Source organism: Hypomesus nipponensis, chromosome 24, assembly GCF_054491055.1.
Source record: "Hypomesus nipponensis isolate SF chromosome 24, ASM5449105v1, whole genome shotgun sequence".
Lineage (NCBI taxonomy): Eukaryota > Metazoa > Chordata > Actinopteri > Osmeriformes > Osmeridae > Hypomesus > Hypomesus nipponensis.
Genome location: NC_140384.1, coordinates 2,074,858 through 2,101,698, shown reverse-complemented (window position 1 = coordinate 2,101,698; position 26,841 = coordinate 2,074,858). Strand labels below are relative to the sequence as shown.

The following is a 26,841-nucleotide window of genomic DNA, read 5'->3' as shown; positions in this document are numbered from 1 at the left end:
AGACATTATGATGTGGAGTCTAATATCCACCGTAGGGGAAAAGGACAAACAAAAGCACAAATAACAATATGGTTACAGGTTCAGGCAGCAGCGCCAGAGTCACGGACTAGGCATAGGTTACAAAGCAAAATTATACTTGCGGATCGGAGCAGCTGTAGGCAGAAACCCCCTTGCATTTACGACAGAACCTCTGTTATAATGGTCTGCATGCGTTACAATTCATGAATTTGCATAGCACCAGTCCAGAACCCGAGGACTCTTTACAAGTGCATGACAACAATACATAAAACAACCATTACATTTGAAAATCAAAGAGCAACCAGACACAAAATTGCTTATACTGAGAAATTGCAACAAAAAGAATTGCAAAATTGCAAATACTGTCACTGAGAAATGTGTGTTGCATCAGATTAAGACAAGAAACAGATACATTTTTTTATTGGGATTTGAACTTGAAGATGGATGTGATGCTGCAAAGAAGCAGAGGGAGTGGGTTCCAGATGTTAGGTGCAGCTACACTTAAACTGAACTGATAATTCTGTAACAGAATGATCAGGTAACCCAACGAGGAGAGCATTGCAACAGTCAAGACGTGAGGACATAAATGCACGAACCGGTGAGAAGGATTGGTCCCAAGAAAAGAAAACAAACTGGTTGATGATGAGGTGGAAGGTGTTTTAATCCTGAAATAACAAATGAGAAGCGGTAATTACTGAACATCAACAAATACAAAAGTGCAATATCAACCATCAATACCACCAGAGCAGGAACAGCGAGGCATGAGAAGCGGCCAGCCGCCGAGGACGCTGAAGCCCGGACACGCCACAGACACCAAGGCTGGGACATCCATGCCGAATGCGTCAAGTTCCAATCCGACAGACACGAGAGACGACGAAGGGCCAGCAAACAATCCAAAGCAACAACGAAAAGCCCCAACAAACGAATGGCAAGAGTGGAGCGCACGAGGCAGCATGGATTTTGCGCACATTGGTAGGATGGATAAACTAAGCAGGGCGAGAAACATTTAAAGGCAAGGCAGCAGTACAATAGGCTAGCGGAGGAGGGAGGTCACCGTGCTAATTAATGGAAGAAAGCAGCTTATTGTACATAGAATTCCCGATGACAACCACGGCATTGAGGTAGAGGGAAAGGAGAGAGTGTGCGCAGTGGGGGGAGTGTGAAGTGAGACATAATGGTGTATGGTGCAGAGTTCGGTCTTGCCTGACTGAACATGCGCTAAGCTTCATTTGGAGCAGACACTACCTATGGGAAAAGTCATGCATGTCTATGCTCAACGGGGGATGCATGACACACACATGAGAAATAAATCACTTCTTTGTGCCTGTGTAATATCATTATAATTTCAAAGTATATTTTGGTTTTAAGAATTTATTGGATTGAAGATTGAAGAGTTAAAATGCTCTCTTCTGTTCTGGCAGCCCTATCCCGCTGGCATGTCCACTCTCTACCCAGTGGAAATTCAAAGACCCATGTCCACAGGATGGGTTTGGACATTGTTGAGCTAAACCGGGAGGGGGTGAAGTTGGGTCTGGTGACGGCAAAGGAGCATTACCATTACCGGGCCACCCAGTTCTGCAGGCGGTGTGTGACAGCACCTGGCCCCCGGAGGCCCCCACTCACCCGCTTCCCCCTTGACACCACCTTTGGCATCTCCACACGGTGAGCAGGAACCCCCTGATAAAGTAAGACATCGGTTTTCAAACTGGTGTAACTCTTTTAAGGGGGTACGCAGGAAAAATCTGTAATGGCGCACACTATAATTTGCCGATCTAATAAATGTTTAATCCCTCTTTTCAATAAACGTCAGATAGGTTGATGATTGTTTCAATTGCAAGCTGATATTGTACCATATATATATTATATAATATGACTATATCAGATGGGGTACGTGGTGGACAGAACTACAGCAAATACAATTTCTGGGGAAATTGTGATGTCTGCTTGCAGCTAGATGTATTACACTTCCAAACCTATTGCTTAAATTAATATAAAATGTCCAAATATTTTGAGAAATACAAGAGTTTCCATAGGGTGTACTTATATTGTCATGTGACTAAGGACAAATACAGGCCGCCTAAATCTTTTCAAGGTACAAGGTATAACCCTGGTAAGGGACATTGCATTTTATTTAGCCTTACATGACTATCCTGTACTATACAGGATGGGTGGCAACCCTACCTATGCTGTACAGTAGTTGACGTTAGCTCTATCTAGCTAAACTTAACAGTGGGGCACATTAATCTGCTGGTAATAGTAATAGATAGGTACTAGTAAGGAAATATAAGTAATCACACTATTTAATAGTAACCTTTTTTCTATCCAGTTTTGTGAATGTTTTCATATCTAATACAGCATTAGCAGTGGCAATAGATTAGCTATCTACTGGACAGTACAGACAAAGGTTTGAGTTGGTCGGCTGCAGGAGAGACTTGATGTAGTCGGGTGCAGTCCCGTTCACTGCACGGAAGGTCAGTACCAGGGTTTTGAATCTGATGCGGGCCGTTATGGGTAGCCAGTGGAGGGAGATGAGGAGCGGGGTAACGTGGGAGCGTCTGGGTAGATTGTAGACCAGGCGGGCCGCTGCATTCTGAATCCTCTGAAGAGGGTGAGTTGCCCATGCTGGGAGACCAGCGAGCAGACAAAGGTTTGAGTTGGTCACCAAATGTTTATATATATTTAACCCTTGTGTTATCTTTACGTTTACTGTTACATTGTGACCTGAAGGCAGCACAAGGGTTAAGGTATTTAGCTGAGAATGGGGCCTCCCTCAAATCAAATCAAATGTATTTGTTTAGCCCTTTTTACAAACAATACCACATAGGGCTTCACATACGCCCATAGAACTTTCAACGTCAACCCTCAAGGAAGACAAGGAAAACTACCAGAAAAACTAATTAGAGGAGAACATTTTTAAGAAACCTTGGGAGGAGCAATTCAGTGAGGGATCACCTCCACAGACCATTGGTGAAGGAGAGGTGCAGAACACAGGCTAAACACAGTCATACATCAATAAAAGTGCCAATGGGTGTTGAAACACAAAAATCCAGTGTTGAACTTGGGTCAGAGTTGGTAAATGTCAGCTTAAGCAGTGGCTGCCGCGGCATCACAGGCAGGTGGATAGATGGACAGTAAGGGAAGATACCAGGATGTCCGTCAGGGAGACCGATGTCCACTTGGCAACTCGATCCAGCTTTGGCAGACTGTCACAGACTGATGACCAGGTCCAACATTGGCAGACCGGCAACCAGGCTGATGCTGACAGCTCAAACACCCCACACCACAGGGAAGGTGTGGAGGGGTTTGTGGAAGGGAGACAGAGAGAAGAGAGCAGGAATTACAGAATGCAGGGAGCAACTAAGTTACAATAATAGTAAGAATGAGGTCCCCACTGGTCAAGTGTGAACTAGTACAGCAATTTAGTAGACCAAAAATTGTATTTGATGCAGCCCTAGACACTAAGACAGCGCCAGCCCCTTTCGATTGGAACATTAAATCTGTTCCAGGGAAGAGAAACTCTAAAATAAGAATAAGCATGCCCTGTCCCCCGTCATCTCCTATTAGCAACAGAAACCATAACAGTAACAATATACATACAGTAACAGGTTTACTTTATTTGTAAATTCAAGTTATATGATACCTATGCCGACATACATAGACGTAGTTGTAATTTAAAAGTTATACGATACAGACAAACACAATTCAGATTTGCATAATTTTTGTATGAAGTTTTAAACTAACATACAAGTACACACACATTTTAGCAGCCGTAAAATTGACTAAATAGAACGTTTTTTTACCTAGCTTTGAATGTCGAAACAGTGTCAGCCTCATTAACCTTTAGATGTGTGAGTTCAAAATATTTCCGACAGTCCCGACAGCTCAAGTTATTTTTCCAAAACAGTAGCAAGCTAGCTTTATAATACTAAAGTGTTTGTTGCATAGTCTATTAGAAAATATTCAATTGATGAAGGTTCAAAATCACATATTTGTGATGTTACGCTGTGGGACCCACATTCGAACAATCACATATTTGTGACGCTATTCCTTAACGGGTTAATTGAGACAGGTAATTTGTTCCAGAGAAAAGGTGCTCTATATGAGAACTCCATGCCTCCAGCAGTTTTCTTGTTGATTTGGGGAACCACCAGATAGCCTGCATCTTGGGATCAAGTGTCCTTATTGGGTGATAGGGTGCAAGGATACCAGAGAGGTAAGGCGGTGCTAATCCATGGAGAGATTTGAAGGTTAATAGTAGGACTTTGAAATCAAATCTGGCTTGGATTGGGAGCCAGTGTAGGAAGGCAAGAGTAGATGTTATATGGTCGTATTTTCTGTAGTCTTGCACCAGTTATAATTTTTTTTAGGTACTTGGGAGGCCATAGAATAATACATTGCAGTAGTCCAATCGGGATGCAACAAATGCATGTATTCATTTTTCATATTTCTTATTTTAGTGATGTTTCGTGATGGAAAAATCCAGTTTTGGTAATGTGCTTAATATGGTGCTTGAACAAAAGGTCTGGGTCCATTGTGACTCTTTGGGAAACTTTGATGCTGTTTAGGTCCAGGGTGAGATTGGAAAAATCATTTCTGATTTAGGACAAATAATGTGCCCCTCCTGTTTTATCCGAGTTAAACAGCAGAACATTTGCTGTCCTCCATGTTCTTATTCTAGAAACACATGTTTCTAGAGTGTGTGTTAGTTCTCCAGGCTTTAGAGATATGTATAGCTGGGTGTCATCTGCATAGCAGAGAAAAATGACTAACTAATTATGTTTCCTAGAGGCAGCATGTAGAGAGAAAATAGCAGATGGCCTAGGACAGAACCCTGCGGTACTCCGTATTTTACAATGGAGCTCCTGGATGAGCGGCCGTCATAGTGGATAAATTGTGACCTGTCAGATAGATAAGATTTAAACCACTGGAGTGCCATACTACATTTACATTTACATGTATTCATTTAGCAGACGCTTTTATCCAAAGCAACTTCCAAGAGAGAGCTTTACAAAGTGCATAGGTCACTGATAATAACAACAACAAGATAGCCCCATAGCATTGCGGGTAGCCAAAAACAAGAAGTACATATTGTGAACAACCCAAAAATAAGTGCTAAAGGGAAGAAACCATAAGAGCATGTAGTTACGCAAGTTACAATTAAACAACATGAATCTCTAAGTGCAAGTGTACCTGTAGGAAAGCAATAAAAAAATAGGATTAACTAAAATAGAATACAACAGTTTAAATCAGCTACCACCAACCAACAAGAGCAACAGTCTAAGCAAGTCATTCAGATCCTTGCGGAAACTAGCATTGGGTTGAGCAAACCATTCCTAAGTACCGTTGTACTCCCGAAACAAGTGCGTCTTGAGCCTTCTCTTGAAGGTGGAGAGACAGTCTGTGTCTCTGATGGAGGTGGGGAGTTGATTCCACCACTGGGGGGCCAGCCAGGACAAGAGCTTATGTTGGGACCGGGCGGTCTTGAGCTGTGAGACCACCAGGCGGTTGTCTGAAGAAGACCGTAGGTGGCAGGTGGGGGTGTAAGGCTGCAGGAGAGACTTGATGTAGTCGGGTGCAGTCCCGTTCACTGCACGGAAGGTCAGTACCAGGGTTTTGAATCTGATGCGGGCCGTTATGGGTAGCCAGTGGAGGGAGATGAGGAGCGGGGTAACGTGGGAGCGTCTGGGTAGATTGTAGACCAGGCGGGCCGCTGCATTCTGAATCCTCTGAAGAGGGTGAGTTGCCCATGCTGGGAGACCAGCGAGCAGCGAGTTGCAGTAGTCCAACTTGGAGAGGACAAGTGCTTGGACAAGCAGCTGGGTGGAGTGCTCAGACAGGTATCTCCTGTTCTTCCGGATGTTGTAGAGGGTGAATCTACAAGACCGGGAGACCGCAGCAATGTGGGCCGTGAGGGAGAGCTCGTCATCCATGGTAACTCCAAGGTTCCTGGCAGAGGATGAGGGGGTCACCGTCGCAGATCCCAGGGTGATTGAGAGGTCGTGGGAGATGGAGGGTTTAGCTGGGATGATGAGAAGTTCAGTTTTGGCAAGGTTCAGCTGGAGGTGGTGCTCGGTCATCCAGGCGGAGATGTCTGCGAGGCAGGCCTCAATCCTAGCTGATATCCCCGGATCGGTCGGGGGGAACGTGGCTTCTCCTACCACTGCTACGCAGTGGTAGGAGAAGCCATGGGAGGTGTTGATTGGTCCAAGTGAGGTGGTGTACAGAGAGGAGGGGTCCAAGGACGGAGCCCTGTGGGACACCCGTGGAGAGCTGGCGAGGGTCTGACAGTTTGCCTCCCCAGGAGACCTGGTAGGATCTTCCCGACAGGTAGGATGAGATCCACTGGAGTGCAGTGCCAGTGATGCCCATCTCACAAAGTCTGGAGAGCAGGATCTGGTGGTTAACCGTATCAAACGCCGCAGAAAGGTCCAGCAGAATGATGACGGATGACCTCGAAGCCGCTCTGATAGACTGGAGGGCAGTGGTGACTGAAAGGAGGGCAGTCTCTGTGGAGTGCCCGGTCTTGAAGCCCGATTGGTTGGGGTCAAGCAGGTTGTTCTGAGAAAGAAAGTTAGACAGTTGGTTAGATACAGCATGTTCAATTGTTTTAGAGAAGAAAGGTAACAGTGATACCGGTCTGTAGTTCTGGAGGACGGCAGGGTTAAGGGAGGGTTTTTTGAGTAGAGGGGTAACTCTGGCCTGTTTGAAGGCAGAGGGGAAGGTGCCAGAGGTAAGAGAGGAGTTTAGGACATGGAGCAGAAAAGTTATGATAGAGGGGGAGATGGTTTGAAAGAGAGGGGAGGGGACAGGATCAAGGGGACAGGAGGTGGGGCGATGAGAGAGAATGAGGTCAGAGAGCTCTGCCTCGGACAGGGGAGAGAAAGAGTTTAGACATTTAGTTGGGTCAGTCATGGAGGGTGAGGGGGTAGGAAAGGTGGGTTTAGGGAACCAACTGCTAATGTCGGCAACTTTTTTCTCAAAGAAGGAGAAGTCGTCTGCTGTCAGGGTGGAGGGAGGGGGTGGGGGAGGTGGTTTAAGAAGGGTGGAGAAGGTACAGAAAAGTTTGTGGGGGTTTGAGGCAGAGTTAATTTTGTTAAGAAAGTGGAAGGTTTTAGCACCAGTTATGTGAGAAGAGAAGGATTTAAGGAGGGAGTGATACTTATCAAGGTCCAGACTGTCTTTGGACCTGCGCCATCTCCTCTCAGCTGCTCGAAGGGTGGACCGTTCTTCACGAAATAACATCTGTAAGCCACGGGCAGGAGGGAGAAGATTGTGCAGGCCTGGTTGACAGGGGACAGAGAGTGTCAAGTGATGCAGTTAAAGTGGTTAACAGGGTGTCGGTAGCAGTGTTAGTGGGGTGGGACGAGAACTCGTCAATGGGAGGGAGGGAGTTTTGAGTTTCATGTTGTTTAACTGTATTGTATTATTCCAACACAATTTTAATATTATTTTAGCAATATCCCAATAACATTACTTTTTGTAAATTAATCAATTTTAATGTTTGTTTATACATTTCAAATGAATATTTCATGACCATTAACTACTTTTATTATATGGCAACGACGGTACGAGCTTTCTGATTGGCTAATGGGGAGTCATGCCAGACGCGTATTGCCCTCCTCAGCGGTCAATAAGGCTCCGTATTGCCCTCTGACGTCATATTCAAAATGAACGAGTCAGCTACTGAGTTTTACTATCCAGATGATGCTGAAAAGACTTGTCATCGAAAGTGAGGATGAAGACTAGACTCTTTTAAACACTTGTGTCGTTATTTTGTGTTGAAATTAAAGCCATTTTAGCAGAACCATGTTGTCCGCTTTCTATCAAAAGTAATGAGTTGCTAGGCAACACATGAAACACAGCGTGAGAAGACTTGAGAGCTAGCTACAATTAGCCTTGAGGTACCATTTATTTTAGTTTACAAAATGAAAAGAAGCTAAAAATGCCGTTCGGTCGAGGTTAGCTTTGCCTTTGCTTTGTTCCAGCCTCAGTTTGATATTTCCCGGCATGACCTCACTCTCGGTTAGTAAGTAGTTAGTATTGTCATAAAAAAACTGAGACAGTTATATTCTAAATATTTATTTCACAAACTGGACCAGTGTGTCCCAAATGGCAAAAAACATGCCAAAGACGTCCCCTTGTATTGCAATTGAATAGTACAAATTGAATTTGTCTAAAACTGTTGTAAATCCACACAAAAAAAAACAGTAAAACACAGACTTGTGGTAAGAAAACTATAGAATACATGTATTCTCTACAGGAACCTTACTGTGACTTGTGTTAAGAAAACCATGAAATACATAAACACGTCATCTCAGAAGCAGAGAGAGAGGAGAGAGGAGAGAGGAGAGAGAGAATTGAGTATAGCACTACTCAAGTCATCTTCTGATGTAGAAAAAAAACATTTATACAACTGATATTTCTCTATATTTTATATTAAAATGCATACTTATTATTTATAAAGATTAAATAGATTTAAAAGCATACATTTGTTGCTGCTCATTTACAACTCAAAATACTGAGAATGAAGTGTAGAATTTCAAGGGAAAGGTTCGCAAGAGGGAATGGTGATCAGCTATTTAGCAGCCTCATAGTTGAATCAAAACAAATACATTGTCCAGTCCGGTGTAAAAATTGTCCTTATCTCTATGACACTACTCATAGTCAACTCATATTGCATTCCAGTGCCGGAACATTAGATAGCAGCACACAACAGAAAGATTTCCCCTCTAGCTACATAAGTTACAGGTGGAAAGCTATGTAAGAAAATTGGCATACAGGAGCCTTCATAAGCAAAAATGACATGGCTCCACAATGAATTATTCCACTTATTCATTACTTACATTAATCCAATGTTGTGTGATGTAAAATAGCTAAACAGGACTATGTCTAACAACAACATAAAGACGGGGGCAGCATATAAGTCAATACCAGAAGCATTTATTGACTGAAGTATTGGCTTACAAATGCTAAATAAGTTATCACAGTGATATATACAAATAATCAAGGGTGTTATTTCACATTCCTCAACATTGTATAAAGAATCTGGATTTACATAAACAAATGATGTAAAAAGCAATGTAATCAGCTGAAAATACAGCATCTTAGTATTTTTTCAGATTGCAGGATCAGCAAGAGCTTTACCACCTTTACAACATGTCAAAGGTAGTGCAGCCCAATAATCTTTTAGAGTAAAAGGAAGTGCACACTTTAAACAAGGGGTTTTCAACCGGGGGTCTGCGGCCCCCTGGTGGTCTGCGGCAGCATTGTAGGGGGTCCGCGACAAGCCTTTGTTGATCAGTCCACCATTGATTTAAAAACATATATACATTTGCTACACAGATTTTTCTAGATTTGTTTGAGATTTTTAATTTATATTTTATTGATGTTAAGAATCTCACACACATATTTCAATTTTTCAGATTCTATTCTTTGAGGTTTTTAAGTAGATATATCTAGATTTGACGTTTCTAAAATAAAAGAAACATGGAAAACCAAATGTTAAAACTGTCTTCTATCCACATGCATGCACACACACATAAACGTAAGCACACACACATAGACACACGCACACACACGTAGGCACGCACGCAGGTACATCAGTGGGCCGCGGATTACTTTCTAGTAAGAATGTTGGTCCCTGGGACAAAACCAGTTGAAAACCCCTGCTTTAAACAACTAGAGAGCATACAATTTCTGGGGAAATTGTGAGGGTGTGCTTGTGGCTGCCCCAGCTTTCCATACACTCCTGGTGTTTACATATTTCAAAAAGCATTTAAGTGTATGACTACAGTTCTGACCATTGTGTTCCCTTGATAATAAGTTTGTAAAAATGACATGCATCACTCAGATGGAGGAGAGGTGATACTGGTTGGTTGGAAGAGAAGGAGGCCAAATGTAGCTCATGAAGATGCAGCACTAGATAACTTATTAAATTGTAATCAGATATAAACAACTTGTTGGTTGCCCTATTATGTCCTATTATCCTCCTATCATTGCCCTATTATGTAATTTGAACGCCCTGAACGGCATCATTTGAGTAATGAGGGCAAGCGTAGGCTTATTGATTACTTAAAAAACGTTAAGTTTCATTATGCATCATAGAGGAGCCTAGTTAGAGAAGGATTTAGCAGTTTAATATTAGAAGCCTATTTTATTAATAATTTTCAGAGTAACCTCAAACCTTTCTTTTGTTTCTTTGACCTTACATTTTCTTTGAGGGCTTAGTGGTCTCGGTTTAACATCATTATTTATAGCGACATAATTACCGGACACTGTTAGCTCGCAATGTAGACAAAGAATGCCCCTGCAACAAAGTTGTAACTTGGTAACAAGTAGCCAGCTAGAAACCGAGCAGAAGTTTGTAGCCATATAAAGGCCTATAAATATAGGCTACTTGATTTGGCTGCAAGATTCGCTGATTTTGAGTGTCCAAGATATGATGGATTCTGATCTGGATCAACAGTCTAGCCATGTAGCTAAGGCTTGTCCGGGAAGAGTACATTTTTTTTTACGGCAAGTCTGGAAGATCAATTTAGGCTAGTGCTACTTGCCCCGATGCACTGGACAAGTTATTAAAACTCAAACAAAATCAAATGCAATGTTAGGCCTACTTCACGTTATGTGCCACTCGTTACGTCTATCGATTTTATTTGAGCGAATTCTGCATCAGTAAAACCACCAACCCAAGATCTCTACAGACCAGCTAATTTCCTGCTCAACACTTCAACGGGGGCTTATTACTTGAAAGATGAATTAGGCTATTTACGGTCGTCTCAGTTACACCATGAGGGGTGGGAAATACTGTGATTTGCTTAAGAAGGCAAATGGCTAGTAAAACATAACATTTCATAATAATTTCAATAAATCAAGCAGCGCAGCAAGACCCAGTAAAATGTATATCCTACAGCTAAGCAAGGCTGAAGCAGGCTGACATTAATTATTTTCATGAACAGACAAAGTTTTGACATTGACAAAGTTTAGGCTGTGGCAATGAAGTTCAGGTTAGTAGTCAGATACTTTCACCTATTGAAAAACTTTTGAGTAAGGGGAAAGCCAAACATGTTCCGTCGCCGTTTGACTTTCTAAACATCTCTAAAGAGATGTTTTTGTTAGCTACTCATTAGTGTCTCGGGTAGGCTACAGCGTTGCAGTGAGCCGCCACACTGATTTGAAACCACAGGTAATGGTCATTTCACCAACAAATCGTTTATTAATGTCAAAATAAATCCTACAACAAAAACGTATTTGTGAGGAATGTTTATTTTAACGATTGAAAACAGATGCATCATGACCACTGTAGTATGTGTTGCCCAAGCAACAGAGGCTAATGTCATGATGCTAATGCTTCAGTGAAAAAGTAGACTACCGTTTCCGAAAGTAGATGTGGGCCTACTTACTTAATAATATCAGCTAATATTGTACATTACATTTCACAATTATGTTTCACACCACAAAGTAAAATGATTAAATATCACCCTGGCCTCTTTGCTTGTGGCGTTTCTGCAGCTGCCTTGCAGATTAGTATCCCCCAAGTTAACAGATGGGAAACTAATGTTCTGCTAGAGATAGTCACGCGAGTTTTCACTTATAGCTTCACTTTTTGCCACAAAAACGTAATTTCTACTTAAACCGTGCAATGGAACATAAATCCCAATACAACCAACGCAATCGCTACCGAGACGAACCTTTTGACATCGCCGTTGTCTATGTAGTCCAAATATTGAGGCATCCTTAGGGGGGCGAAAAGAAACAATAAATAATAAATAATATATATGTGAGATAACAATGGTTTGTGCTCGCCGAAGGCAAGCACACCCCAATAAATAGTAACAACAGTATCTGAAGTCTCTTTCCCAAAATTCAGCCTTGGTGCTGAATTACAGCAACTATGAGCAGTCCCACAATGAGCTTTCCTTAGGACGTGCCATTTCTGTGTCTGTAGCTTTAAATGCTATGAGGAAGAAAGAGGCGGGCTAACTGCCATGCTTCGGTCGTTTGCAAGCCATAATGTCTCTCGAGGAAAAACCATATCGCGCTCGCACGGTCGTAGCTCATTTTCTCATTGGAGGGCAACATTCTCTGTGACTTGACGTGACGTCGGCGCCGGAGATATAGGTGCCATAGCTCAGTGTCCTTCTCAACTTTTCATCTTTATAATGTTATTTTTCACATGTATTAACAACATGTCAAACGCTAACCACGTACGACAGAGAGGCTTTACTGAATATCAGGCTGAATTGACAAATTATAAACGCATCTTGGGACTTTCACTCCATTGGTTACTAGAATTAATTACATGGCTGTTTACCCTGGATACCTGTGAAAAGAAAGGGATTTAGGAAGGGATCAAAAAGGGATTTATTTTATTCACCATGAAAGTTTGCACAGACAAGGAATTTGCTTTGGCAGGAAGGTGCATACAATGAACATATAGAAATCTTACATTTAAATATGTGGTGTAACTATACTAAGGATACATAAACTAGCAATACTAAGTGGAATAAAATAACATATACAATAAAATATAAGTTGCCATAAAATCAATTTTAAGTTGCCAATTTACAATATAAAATACAATATAAAATACAAATATTACAGGACTTGAATGTAGTGCAAAATGCAAATAGTTTTAAGACATGAAGTCATTAAAGTCAGTGTGAACTTTTGGCCTTGTTGAGGAGGCCAACAGCGGAAGGGAAGAAACTGTTTGTGTGGCGTGAGGTTTTGGTCCTGATGGACCACAGCCTTCTGCCGGAAGGGAGTGACTGAAACAGGGTGTGTCCAGGGTGGGAGGAGTCCGCTGCAATCTTCTTCGCTCGCCTCAGGGACCCCGAAGTATGCAGGTCCTCAAGGGAAGGCAAACCTAGTATCCTACTTGCTAAAGTCTAGTAACTTGACAACAAGCTGGATGAATTATGAGCCAAGTTGGCATTTCAAAGGGATATTAAGGACTACAATGTGTTTGTATTTATCGAGACATGGCTGGACCCCTCAATTTCAGACTCTGTCATTCTACCCAGTGGCCTCTCCATTCATCGGCAGGACAGAACAGTTGATTCGGGCAAGAATAGAGGAGGTGGTGTGTGTATCCTGATTAACAACCAGTGCCCCTGCCCTGCCTTTGACATACGGATCATTCCTCTGTTCTCCTACTACCATGCTATAGGCAGAAGCTGAAACGTGAAAAGCCTGTGATTCGCTCAATACAGCGTTGGACAGAGCAGTCAGATGAGGCACTACGTGACTATTTTCAAACAACAGACTGGGGAATTTTTCGGGATGCCGCTGTTAACATCCATGAATACACTGAGTTTGTATTAGGCTATATATGTAAGTGCATTGATGACGTTGTACAGCGAATGAATGTCAGAACTTTTCCACACTAGAAGCCATGGGTGAATGGAGAAGTGTCTTCAGCACTCAAAGCCCGTACAGCAGTCTGGAGACCTATTTGAGTACAAAATAGCCTGATATGAACTCAGAAAAACGATCAGGCTGGCAAAGAGACAGTACAGAGAGAAAGTCAAGTCTTATTACACAAGATCCAACACCATAGATGTGGAGTGGGTTGAAGACTATCACAGATTATAAAGGACAGAGCCATCAAGCAGAGGTCTCTGTTTCTCTTACAGAAGAGCTGAACACCTTTTTATGCTCGATTTGAGTCTCACACCAGGTCAGAGCTACTGCTGGAGCAAGACAGCTGCCCTCTCCAGGTATCTGTGACTGATGTGTGCAAGTCATTCAGGAGAGTGAATATGCATAAAGCTCCATGACAAGGGCAAAAACCACTGGTCAAAAGGTAGATGGAAACATTAGTGACCTGGGGGAAAAGCATTGTGGCCCAAAACTGGTTAACTTGTCACAATATCCCCAGCACAACTTTGGGTTGAAAAAGAGGTATTTTAATTCCAACTGGTTTGAAATGTTTCTCTGGTTGGAATATTCAGTATCTACAGATGCAGCTTTTTATTTTTCTTGTAGGTTGTTTGGTAAAAACATGAAACACGACACCTTTGTTATCACTGGCCTAACAAATTGGAAAAAAGCTCTGGATCTCTTTTAGAGAGCATGAAAAAACACCGACTCATAAAGCAAGCATGCTTTCTTGGCACAGCTTTAAAGCCATTGCTGCTCATGGTAGTGTAGTTGAACAATTGCACTCAGCAAATGAGGCAGAAATAAAAGAAAGACAGGAGTACTTCACCCGTATTGTTGCTGTGACACAATTCTTGACAAAGCAAAATATTCACTTCCGTGGCCATGATGGAGGCTCCAGACACAACCAGGGGAATTTTCTGGAGTGTGTGAAACTCCTTAAACAGGTTGACCCTTTTTTGAAATCCTATTCAGCCCCTTCACACAGCACTTACTTATAACTTGCATCTCAAAATGAGATTATTGAGTGCTGTGCTAAAGAGGTTACAGCAAATATTGTCAGGAAGGTAAAAGAGGCAGGGATATTTTCAGTAATGGCAGATTAAGCCAGAGATGGCAATATTGAACAGTTGGCCATTTGTGTTTGTTATGTTGCAGAAAATACAGTGAAAGTCCTTCTTGTAATGACAACACTGTAATAATTTGATGCAGAATACATTACTGCTACTATAGAAGAGCAGCTAGTGCATCATGGCCTTGATCAGCTCAAGTGTGTAGCACAATCATATGATGACCCGGCAGTTATGAGTGGGGTTGTAGGTGGTGTACAAGCGAGATTTAAATAAAACCATCCAGAGGCCACTGCTATGCACATCAGCTTAACTTTGTTTTATGCCACACCTGTCAGGCCATACCAGAGGCCAGGGACCACTTTGACCTGCTACAGAGTGTGTACTCATTTTTCGTGTTTCACTTGTAAACCATCACAAATTCAAAGATGTTCAAAATCAGCTGGGGTTTAAGCCATCTGAACTTGTGCAGCTTTCAAAGACCCAATGCTAAAGCCAGTTGAGGTCTGTAAATGCCATCTTGGAGAATCTCCCACAGTTCTTCAGTGTCTCCAACATTAACAACTCCATGGCAGTAGGACTACATGCCACACTTAGCAGATTCTCGACAGTATACCTATTGATCATGTTCAAAACCTTTCTGTCCGTGACTGAGAACCTGCACAAATATCTGCAAAGTGAAATAGTAGACCTTGCTAGGGCTTCTGAGTACAAAGGAGCTGGGTGTGACACTTTAAAACAGATGCGCACAGATGAGAAGGTTACTATGCTGTATGATACTGCCAAGACCCTTTGTGCAGCAAATCAGATCCCAGTGCCAAGTGCTGCTACCACACATAGGCAGAAGCAGAAATGCATGGAGGCTTGTGTAGTAGACTCTAGTTGTGGAGCAGTAAGTGACGTCAGTGATGCAGAGAAGCTGAAAAGAAACCTGTTCCTACCTTTCCTTGACAGAATGGTTGCTGAGATGGATCAACGTTTTTCATCTCTTAACAGCCAAATTCTGAGAGGTGTTCAGGCCTGTGATCCTGGCTGGCATAGCCAAGGTCTGGCAGACCATTATAAGGTTGATCTAAAATCAGAGATTTAGCCAAAAACAGTCTCACAAAAAGGAAAGCCTTCAAGTTAAGGACATACAGTATGTTTTAAACCTGCTTGATCAAGTCATGTTCCCAACTTTGACACAGATACTCAAGATCTCTTTGACAAATTCCAGTAAATAGCTGTAGCTGTGAACGCTCATTCAGTGTGTTGAGACGGCTCCATACATGGCTGAGGTGCACAATGGGGCAAGACATGCTTCACAATCTTGCTGTTCTATCAGTTGAGAGGGAACAACTTTGTAACTTGAGTACGAATAAAGTAATTGACCGTTTTGCCAAAGCAAAGCGCAGGCGGTAGTTTAATGTAAAAAAAAATGAACAAACTCAGTATGGACTTGATGGACAATACTTTTCTTTACAGTTTTGTTTTTTGAATACGTTTTCTTTATGAATCAGAATCAGAATTGGTGTTTATTCGCCATGAAAGTTTGCACAGACAAGAAATTTACTTTGGCAGGAGAGCCTACCTAGGCAGCCATTTTCGGCGCCAATTATGAGGAGGAGAGAAAAAGGCAGCCCCCAGACAATGCTCCTAGAGGAGAACACAATAACGAGTGGTCTTACTGGGGCCGGTGACCATAACTGCAAATGTTCCATAGTACCTGTGCAAGTCAAATCCAAGAAAGGACATAAGACCGTGCATACTTATAGGAGCCATGCATATCATGTACTTAGGAGCCAGGTATACTTACGTTTGTTTATGGTTTGTGTTACCTATACGTCAATATAGGATGTCACAGGGGTGGTCAGCAGTGTTGGGTAACGTTACTTTTTAAAGTAACTAATTACAGTTACTAGTTACATTCCTTGTAAAGTAACTAGTTACGTTACTTAGTTACTTGCTGTGGAGAGTAAGGCATTAAGTTACTTTTGCGTTACATTAAGAAAAGTCTTTTATTTCTAAAACAATTCACCTTGGTCACTCTTATGCCCAGAAAATACATTTAATGGGTTGACCTCAGCAATAGCACATATTGTACTGAATATTCAGTGTCACTCGCATTTAACATGATCAATCCTCATTATACAGCAAGACGTATCAAGGTAATAATCCACTATAATGAAAAGCAATATTTGCATGAAGTTCTTCAATCAAGAAATTCTTTAATCAATAAATAATGTTGTAAAATGGCAGGCAGAAGTCTAGTAGGTAGGTTAGCTAGCTCTACAAGGGCTAGGTTTTAATCTAGGAGCAAAACGAAGCTAAACTATAGCTAGGTATATGGTAGCAAAATGGTGTTCACTTATGTACTGAACCAGACTATTTTACTTACTGTAATATAATACTAAAACGAAACCACTGAACAATACAGCAACACATCACACAAGCTTGAGTTCAATACATTATTTAATGTGAAATTACTCGGCTTGTAGGCTACATGCAAGTCTTAAATAACTATTTAACGCTAGCTGGTTGGCTCCATGACGCCGGGTAAATTGGGTTTGCGAGACGGCGCACCAAAAGAACGAAGGGGGACCCACCTGTCTAGCAGATTAAGACGTTTTTGTAGGTACCTAGCGAAAAGTAGCTTAAACTTTCCTAGACTTTTAGCTACATGCTGAGTGCTCTCGACCAAAAGACTAAATTAAGTAACACGTTACTTGTTTGAACAAGGAACGAGTAAGTTACTCGTTACCTAACAAAAGTAGTCTGACTACTGTAACGCGTTCACAATCAGTAGCAATTTAAACACTGTGCCCCTGCATGGTGGGAGAGAAGGGGTGAGTTTGGGTTTCGCATTTTTTGTTGACCGCAGTGCAACTAGATTTTGTTTCAAATTGTTTTATTTTCAATTCCAACGGACAATAAATACTCGAACGCATATACCTCTGAGTGGAACTGACTTATTGAAGAGCGTCATACAAAGGATGTGCCCTGACTCAGCCTCTTGGCGGCTTATGGAGGTCACAAAGAAGCCGCTATCGTTTTTTGCAGCGCGTTTCTATATTTGCAGGGCGTTTGCTGAATGCTGCGCATGTGTTGTCAAATTAATTAAGATGGTTTCTTAATTTGCTTGTGTTTTGTCTATTTGCATGTGTTTTCTTAAGTTGCAGGGCATTTGCACATGGCGGCCACCGTAGAAATAGCCTGTTGAGAACAATATTCAAAACAAATTAACAAGTATTATCTTAATTATGTACCAGAGCTTTCAGTTCCCTGAGGTATACATCCTGTAGGATCTCTCCAACCACATTTGTGAGTAACCACATTTAGAATGGTAATTATTTGAATCAGGTGTGAAGAATCAGGGTTAAAGAGAACCTATAGCAGTGGTTCTCAAGCCTCTCCTCGGGCCTCCACAGACATGCCATTTTCTGTGCTTGAGTGCGCTGTCTCTTTGGCAACTCTCAGAGTACCTTCTGATTTTTTCATTCTGTGATAGTTGAAATAAAAGAAACATTTTAACAAAATAAAATTATGAAACTTGAAACTCAACATTGTTATGGCATTGGCAGCATCATCTAAGGATACAGTTAGTGTATGTTGCTTTGCTAATATCTAAGCTATTAGATAGACAATGAATGACAGTACAGTACCTCAGTCATGCCTATTTAATAAGCTACAGTACAGTATTAGCTGAGTCCACTAGTCAGATAACTGTGCTGTTTACTTTGCCCATAATTATGCATGGGCTGGGGGAGACTGCTCAGTCCACACAATTTGTTAGAGTGAGGACAAAAGCACACGCAACCCACCCAGCCATCTCTCTCTGGCATGACAGAGTAACTGTAAACTAGCTAGCTAGCTAACTTTATCAGATGTGGCTAGCTAATATTACTCTACTGCTGAGCTAAAGTTAGCTAACTACAGTTACCTAAAAATTATAACTGCATAACTCAATGTAATCTAAATGAATCAGTCAATAATAATCTAGCTATTAATTATAAAAAGACAGTTAATACCGTAACTAATGTTAGAGTTAGAGTTTGGCGTTTCGTGTACCCTGGTAAAGGGTGTTGCAGGAGAAGTCATAATATTTTTCCATTATAGTCAATCCTGAGACAAATACGTTTTTTTTTTTCTTATTTTCAACTTTAAAACTTTTAGAATTGTTATGAGACTTACTTCAGAAATGTAATAGATCTTACATTGTTCTTAAATGTAGCTAAACCCGAGGTTGTTTCTTAGGAGCTACCCAGGTAAAAAAAAAAATGCTAAGTATACTAAATCTTAGCATACTTGAGTATACTTAAAGAGTGATTATTCATCAGTATACTTCAAGTTATTGAATGATTAGTTAATTTGAAGTGTGCTATTTTGGAACAACTTATTTTGTACTTAATATACTTGAAGTTGAAATTAAATTGTACTAAAGCACAATTTAAAGTATATTAAGTGCACTTTTACGTGCTAAAGTGGAACAACTTCCAAGTATACTTAGAACACTTTAAGTATATGCACAAAGCCATATACTTAAAGTGTATTAAGTATACTTGAAGTTGAAATTAAATTGTACTTCAGCACAATTTAGAGTGTATTAAGTGTACTTTTATATACGTAAGTGGAACAACTTCAAGTATACTTCGTATACTTTAAGTATATGCACATAGCCATATACTTAAAGTGTATTAAGTATACTTGAAGTTGAAATTAAATTGTACTAAAGCACAATTTAAAGTGTTTTAAGTGTTCATTTATGTGCTAAATTAAAACAACTTCGAGTATACTTAGTGGACTAAGTACACTTGAAGTTGAAATGAAATTGTACTTAAGCACAATTTAAAGTGTATTAAGTGTACTTTTATATATTAAAGTGGAACAACTTTAAGTATACTTAGTACACTTTAAGTATATGGCCTACATTGCAATTACATTAACAATGAATTGTACTATATCCTTAAATATATGAAAAGTTTACAAACATTTTCCTTTTTAATATTTTTCACAATACAACTTTGAACATATTTAACACAAACTGACATATCTCATTCCTTATAACAGTGTGAAACACAATAAAATAACAACATTCCTGTTCATTGTCCACTACAGCGGAGCGGGCGGCGCGTTGGCTTCCAATTCTTTTTAAATTAAACCGGGCGTTGACGCTCCCACAATGCTCTACGCGAACGTCAACGCCCTGTTTCATTGAAAATGAATTGTAAGCCAACGCATCGCCCGTTCCACTGTAGTGGACACGCACTGTAAAAAACATGTACTACATTTTACTTTTCTTTTTTTTGGCTGAACTGCTCATTATTACACTTGAGTCTGATGGCCGCCCGTACATCAGAGGCACTTGTCTGAGGAAACTCCAGAAGAACAGCATCTGCAGAACAGACAAGAGGTAAGGTCAACATTTTCTAGACATTATCAAAGTTATTTTTTGCAAAGCCAATCTAGCGCTCCGTAAACCAATAGGTACGTTCGACATCGGCTGCGGCTACATGCAATGACCAGCGAGTTGCCGCTTGCAGTCGGGTAGGAGTTATAAACGGCTCCGTAAAGTCGGAACATTTGTCATTTTATGTATAGGGCTATAATAAACTCTTTCTCCAATCTGTAGGCCGCAGCCGGCTACGGCGCTGCATGGAGTCGAGTAAATGTAAAAACGCACACATGTCTGCGTTTGTACCTCCCGTTCACACTAATACGGCGTAATCGGACACTGAAAACTGAGCTTTTCGAATACGCTCTCCTAGCCGGAGACATTTGAAAACGCCGGGTTTCGTAGTAGGCTAGTGTGGACACCCCGGAGCTTTTCAGATACTATGACGTTCAGTTGCTATGGCATTGGGGGTAGCTTTAGCTAATGTCAAGATGAACATGGAAGGTGAAAGAAATATGCTGCTCCATCTCTATAATTTATTTACCAGTTTTGTAAGTGTAGGCAACTTCAGGTAAAAGTATTAGCTTATCGTTTAATAGATAGCCTATGCGTTACTCCTACGCAGAAGGTGATTTTTGTAGACTGCTCGGTGTGCCTGAACGATAGGGGGACAAGGCAGAGGAGACGGTTTAAACCAAACATAGAGCAACGATTCTGGGTGAGACCTGGCTGAACAGCTAGCTGGTGGGGCAATTTTAAAACACAAAATAGTATTGCCAGAGGAGTATGTAAACAGGGCAGCGTGGCGGGAGGGAAGGAAAGGTCAGGAGTGGCGTAACCATGACAACGATTGTCATGTACCGTGTTAGTGTGGACGGTAAACATTTGGAAAATTATATGAAAACGCTAGTGTGGACGGAGATCGTTTGTTTTTTATTGATTGTATATTTTGAGTTTTATTTACATCCATTCTGCGGGTAGAATACATTGTGACAATCAAATTTGATTAGGTTAAAATCAACAAATAATCGTGATAATTGATCCTGATCTCAATATTGATCAAAATAATCGTGATTATCATTTTGGCCATAATCGTGCAGCTACAGTATGGCATGCAAATATTGCCACCAGTACTTAGCAAAACATATATTTAACAATTACTGGTGGTTTGCTACAAAAACTGCTGCTTAAGAAAAAAAATCACAGAAGCTTTGTCAGTAGACTATATGTATACTCATGCAATACTCAAGGAAAGTTGGTAATATGTCTGTTATACAAACTAAAAAAAAAGAGGACTGTTTTGAATTCTGTTAAAAATAATATTTATTCTATTAAGAACCCATTCATGTTACTTTATATTAAACTTTGTAAGACAAAGACAAGATTGACAGAGTAGAAACTAACAGGATGATAGCCTCATGAGAAAGTTTAGATTACCTGCTTCTACACATGTCATTCTAGGGGTAAAGCAATAAACGTTGTAGGGCTTCTCTATTTAGGTTATTTAGGGGGGAGCATACTGTCACGAGATTTGGATTTTTGACACTTCTCTGGATTGTGTTTAGATAAGAACCGGGTCTACAACAGGGTTTACTACAACCCCCCATGCCTAGAGTTAAACTAACAACAGCATCCTGTTATCTGACGAACAGATGCGCAAGGTCTGATGGGTGGCATCTTGTATTGTCTTATGAAGAAACTTGAAGCCTGTCTGACTGTGTCACAGACCGAGAATGTACGTGGCCGATTCTTGATTTTAGGTCTTGTGTGACTGAGATCAGACCAGCTCCGGAACTACAAACTTTGGAAATGTTTAATAAACTCTCCATCACAAAACTGAACCCCATGACTTTGTGCACTTCTTGATAAAGATTTTCTCAACAGGTAATTTACCTATTATGGCCCGCACTTTGGCAACGTCCAGCTGTCCTTTTGGCGCTCCCCCTTTCCCAGACTTCCCAGTCAGAGTGGACTGTGCAAGGACCTCTTTTGTGAACACCAGGACAGCCAGCTCCTGGGCAAAAATGGTCATGCGAGTTCGGCTTAGCCGCAGGAAGGCCCTCTTTGAAAATGTCACTGTGCTGCCAGCCAAGTGGTGCTGTATGAAAGAGAGGGAGGGGGAAAGAGAGAATCAATTGAACAAATGAATATATAGTTGGGAGATACCCTTAAGAAATAAATAAACATTATTCAAATAATACTGTGCTTAAATCAATCTTTACTTTGGAAAACACTTGGTAGTCTGTATATCCCACTATCGAGTGATTTGACCAGTGGTTTGAAGGTTCCCACTTACAGCAAGATTATTGTATAACACATGTAACCTATTCAATTCATCATTTATTACTGACACATTTTACCAAAAACCCTAGACAAAAGTTACTTTGCGCAAATTTTGCATTCGAAACAACCATGAATGAACTATGGCTGTTAAGTAATAAACATATACATTCATCCCTTAATTGTAACATACCATTTCAATGCCACTTTCCACAGAAAGAGATGACGATGACATCGCAGATGAAGGGGTGCCCCCGGCCAAGGGCATTAATGCCTTGACACACTCCACAGACTCCTTCATTAATTTAATCATTTCAGGGAGGTCTAGGGGAATGTGATGATAATTTGAAAAACAGAACAAATGGATCAAATATAAAAGTTGGCCAGTAGTAGATGGATAATACTACTTAGGTTCAGTACTGTGCAATCATGCCTTATACGGAAACACCATGAATCTTAGTTAATGAACACTGTGTTTTGAAATGTCAACCCCTTCAATCCCAATCTGAACACCTACCACGAAGGGATGCCATGATTTCATCCACTCGGGGTGCCACGCCATGACTATTATCATCCATCAGCTGCTACAATGAAGAATGGAATATCAGGCATTTTGGACAAAAAGATTTGATTAAAGTTGCATTAAACCATCATTTACATTGTCATTTAAAACATGTTTCCTACAGTAGGACTGATGATTCATAAGATGTTTTCAACATAACATCTTCAAGGTTGTAAAATTGCATTGTAAAAGTTGCATTGTAAAAGTGATGCAAATCTTTACAATGAAAATAATCTAAATTCTGTAAGAGTGACAACATTACATTGGAGACAACAGGTGAGGTTGAATTATGGCTTGAGTGAAGCACTTTTGTGATTGTGACAATTGTGTCATTTTATGTAATGAATGAACTCACCATTTTCTGAGTGGAGGATAAACCGAACTCAAAGTCGTTGCCCTGAAACATTAAGAAGTAAAAAAGAATAGAACATTAAAGCAATTAAAAAGAGAAAGAATTTGGGTCAGAGATACAAACAGCTAAGATATAAGCATGACTTACAAAGTTATGTTGTTGTGGACTCCCTATGTATGTGGAGTCATCAGAACTGGTGAGATGATTTGGATTGGATGCCTGAGGTAACAAAACACGTCTGGCTGTCTTCTTTGCATGCTTTGCCTGGAAGTGTATATGGTAAAAGTAGAAAAATAGTTCAAATCAAGACATGTTAATTAAGCACTTTGTAGTGTTGGAAACACCACAGTTTTTGCTGTTGTGTAGCAATGTAGCCAGCTGCTCAGGAAAAAAAGCATGCCTTACACTATGAAAATGTTGTGGAGATTCATCCTTAGAACTGGTGTGGTGATCTTGTAGGGCCCTCTTCTGAGACAGGACAGTCTTTAGGTTGTGTATTACCTGGCTGCCTCTTTAATCTTGGTTTGCTTTGCCTGCCCAAATGTGTGTTACAACTGTTTATAATACGGGTGGTTTAAATCAAGCATTGTGATTGGTTGAGAGTGAGTCACGGGGTGTGCTTTATTGAGCATAAAGTATTGTACGCCCAGAGAATGCTCTGGTATGCCTTATTACATTTACCTTAAAACGGGAGCGTCCCATATTAGTGCGCACTCAAAATAACTAAAATGTTGCCGAACAAAAAGACTGTCTACAAGTAACTATTGGCATGCAGCAATGTATTGGTTAGCAAGCTATACTAGCAACATTCGGTTAATTTTTTAGCAATAATATTGCACTGTCCCGTGCTATCAGTGCTAACTAGCTGGTCTAGCTACTGAAACGTTGGACGGAAGCTCAGGTCTATAGTTGCTAACTAGACTCCACTTATTTAATTTGAGTTTCGTAGCCACGCAATTACATGACCTGGACTTGGCTTCTTAAAACAACGTTTTAAGAACGGATGCACAATTAATGGAGATATCCAAATCAACATAAGCTAACCTTAACAACAGCCCAATGTTCGTCTATCGAGTTCCAAGTCACTCGTAACTTGTTTACAGCATATGGTTAGTAGGCTAGCTAGCTACCATATACCCAGTGCCTACGAAACATTAATGATTGATTTAGAATGTTTAGGCCTACTGTTTAAATGAAATATTATTTTATTGAAAGTGTCCCATTGTCATTGTTATTTTAACGGCAGCTTTTATAAAATGAGCATTGAATGAATGAGATGATGCGAGATCTAGCTAGGCTAACAAACGTGCAGTTCACAATGCTGTTTGTCCGTTGCATAGCAACAGCCACTGTTTACAGGGACTATTTTCTCTCGGCTACTGAAATGCGATACACAATGTTTGTTGTCTATAACTATTTTGTGCTGAAAGGCAGCTTACTATTTATTTACTATTTACAATTTCGCTGGCAACCGTATTATAAAAGCAATAAGGTACTCAAGGCAGTACTTTATCGCCAATAAAGTACGTGTTCCAGGGTCGTTGTATCACCCGATGCATGACTCTCTGGATTGGCACCCCCTCGCGGGAGCGCGCGCGATTCAAAGAGTGAAAGATTTCGTCTTGATATTGCATCCAAAAGATCCCATGAAACATCCCATGGAAAACCTGCCATGAAATGCTCTCCCCTTGCATACGTTTCTATCCTTCTACGCCAGCATTATGTACATTTAATAGCATAAATTGAATACCAATACATGTGTATGTATAGGGTGGACAGGTCTGAAAACAGAATAGTCCATGGTAGGTGAGGGATTATTATGTTTTATTTTTTCATTTATTTCATTTATTTAAACAATAAGAATAATATTTCCTATCTTAAAAAAGGATTCGATGGTTCTTTTGATGTTGATACATGGTTGATACATTGTTTTTAGTACTTGTCTTTTGTAGGCTAGGCATGTGAACCTTTGGTCCCTTTTCAGGACAGCTGATTCTGCATCAGAAGGCTGTTGTTTTCGACCTGTCTGAGTAACCCAGCCTACGCACAGGCTAACTGCATTAAAATCGCATGCCTTTGAACCTATACATTAGTATGAAGAGCTATGCCATGTGAAATACTTTGAACCTGCAACACAAAATACATTTTGTGTAGCAATAATCATGATCATACTGGGGTATATTTCCTCAGAATGCGATGTCGTGGAGCAAGAATGTTGGTTCGCGTATACCGTTTGAATGACACATTTTAAGGATTTTGTGTTGAAAATAGCATCTGATATTTACACAGATAACAGACATCCTTCTCTTGAATTCAACAACAAAGACGGTATAATGTGAGACTTCTGTCTCCCCTTCTTTTGGATGCAATATCAAGACGAAATCTTTCACTCTTTGAATCGCGCGCGCTCCCGCGAGGGGGTGCCAATCCAGAGAGTCATGCATCGGGTGATACAACACCGGCCCGACGCGTAAACACCCTTGAACACGTACTTTATTGGCGATAAAGTACTGCCTCTCGTACCTTATTGCCTAAGTAAAAAATTGCATATTGGAACGCTATTGTGTGCTCCAAACCTGCATCCACGTGAGTAACCAAGGATGCAATCAGGGTTGCCAAGTCTGTGTGACAAAACCAGCCCAATGGGCAATAAAACCAGCCCAATATCAGAACTCAAAATATGCCCCTGCCAAACCATATACACTGCTTTTTTTAAAGTCGAACAGCATTGCTATCATTGCCAAACAAATGTATTGTAATATTTACAAAGTAACACCAAATGTTTAGTATGCCAGCATTAAATGCAGTTTTCAGGAGATTTTCTAGGAGACTGAGAGCATTAGGCACATGTGCACACGCACAGTGCGTGTGTGAATGTGTGCATGCCCCATGTCCATGTGTGTATGTGCTGATTTAAAGATATTCATGTAATTTGCATGCAAAATAGGTCTACCCGAACCAGCGTACAAAAAATTCACCCGGCAACACTTCAAAAGTAGCCCAATTCCGCGGGAAAACCGCGGACCTGGCAAAGCTGGCAATGAAGGAGTCCGTCTGCATCTCTGATTGGCTGGAAGTGAGCGCCAAAACTGCTAGGCTTGATTGGTCAGAGACGGCGCCGATATTCAAAACATAGAACAGACTGTTTTGTACTGTAAAAAGAGAGTTTTATAGCTACAGTCTGTGATTCAAAATAATCATGACATCAAAACGAAAATTTAAAGGACATTTGAATTCCGATGAGACTCAACCTGGGACGCCAAGAACAACAAAATACAGAAAACTTCAAGAGAAAAAGGTAAACCAAAACATAACTGGTGAAATGCTGTGGGCTAATATAATGTGAATAGTTTTACCATTCGCCAGAAAAATATAAAAGGCATCAGTATCACGTTAGTTATACAGTCAATGGTTACAATGGTCACATTTAAATAAATATTACATTATTAACATTTTACTTTTTATTATGTAATCAGTTTGAATGTTGTAAACATAAACATTTAAATATATCTAGTTTATAACGATTAACTTCTTATAATAACATGGCAGCAGTAGCTTCTTTCATACTGACAGACTTCATAAAGTTACACACAAAAAATATATATATATCAAGTTATATTCCCTCTACATAAAAACTCACAGATATAAGGCCACAGATATAGGCCTTTGATGGATAGGATTTTGTAAGAGATCATTTCACTCAATATTATCAATCTCCATTTGATTTGATAATATCATATAACTTTTTGCCCAGACAGAACCCTATTTACATAGGATTCCTAAAACCTTGGCTCAAATTAAAAAGGTT

At 40.6% G+C, this 26,841-nt stretch overlaps 2 protein-coding genes and 1 pseudogene across 6 annotated transcripts in view; 2 read left to right on the top strand and 1 right to left on the bottom strand.

Moving 5' to 3' along the window:
• The window catches only part of cfap77 (cilia and flagella associated protein 77), a 97,753-nt gene that overhangs the window by 14,805 nt on the left and 56,107 nt on the right, over positions 1 to 26,841 (top strand). For all 4 annotated transcript variants that reach the window (XM_084690410.1, XM_084690412.1, XM_084690409.1 and 1 more), the window contains one exon: positions 1,440 to 1,680. In XM_084690410.1, coding sequence (XP_084546536.1) covers positions 1,440 to 1,680 — 241 coding nt within the window. The remainder of the gene's footprint in view (positions 1 to 1,439; positions 1,681 to 26,841) is intronic.
• Positions 14,121 to 16,160, top strand: LOC146232672 (zinc finger MYM-type protein 1-like; annotated as a pseudogene).
• LOC146232671 (uncharacterized) lies at positions 19,071 to 24,589 on the bottom strand. 2 transcript variants are annotated; one of them, XM_084690413.1, is made up of 8 exons: positions 23,715 to 24,589; positions 23,439 to 23,566; positions 23,181 to 23,297; positions 23,037 to 23,078; positions 22,637 to 22,703; positions 22,313 to 22,443; positions 21,733 to 21,937; positions 19,072 to 19,839 (listed from the first exon to the last, which is right to left on the bottom strand). In XM_084690413.1, exons 4-8 carry the CDS (start codon positions 23,037 to 23,039, stop codon positions 19,736 to 19,738), a joined length of 510 nt encoding a protein of 169 aa, XP_084546539.1. In that variant the 5' UTR covers positions 23,040 to 23,078; positions 23,181 to 23,297; positions 23,439 to 23,566; positions 23,715 to 24,589; the 3' UTR covers positions 19,072 to 19,735. The 2 variants fall into 2 exon arrangements, with proteins under 2 accessions (XP_084546540.1, XP_084546539.1); XM_084690414.1 differs by having other exon boundaries at positions 19,071 to 19,839; positions 22,637 to 22,700; positions 23,439 to 24,589.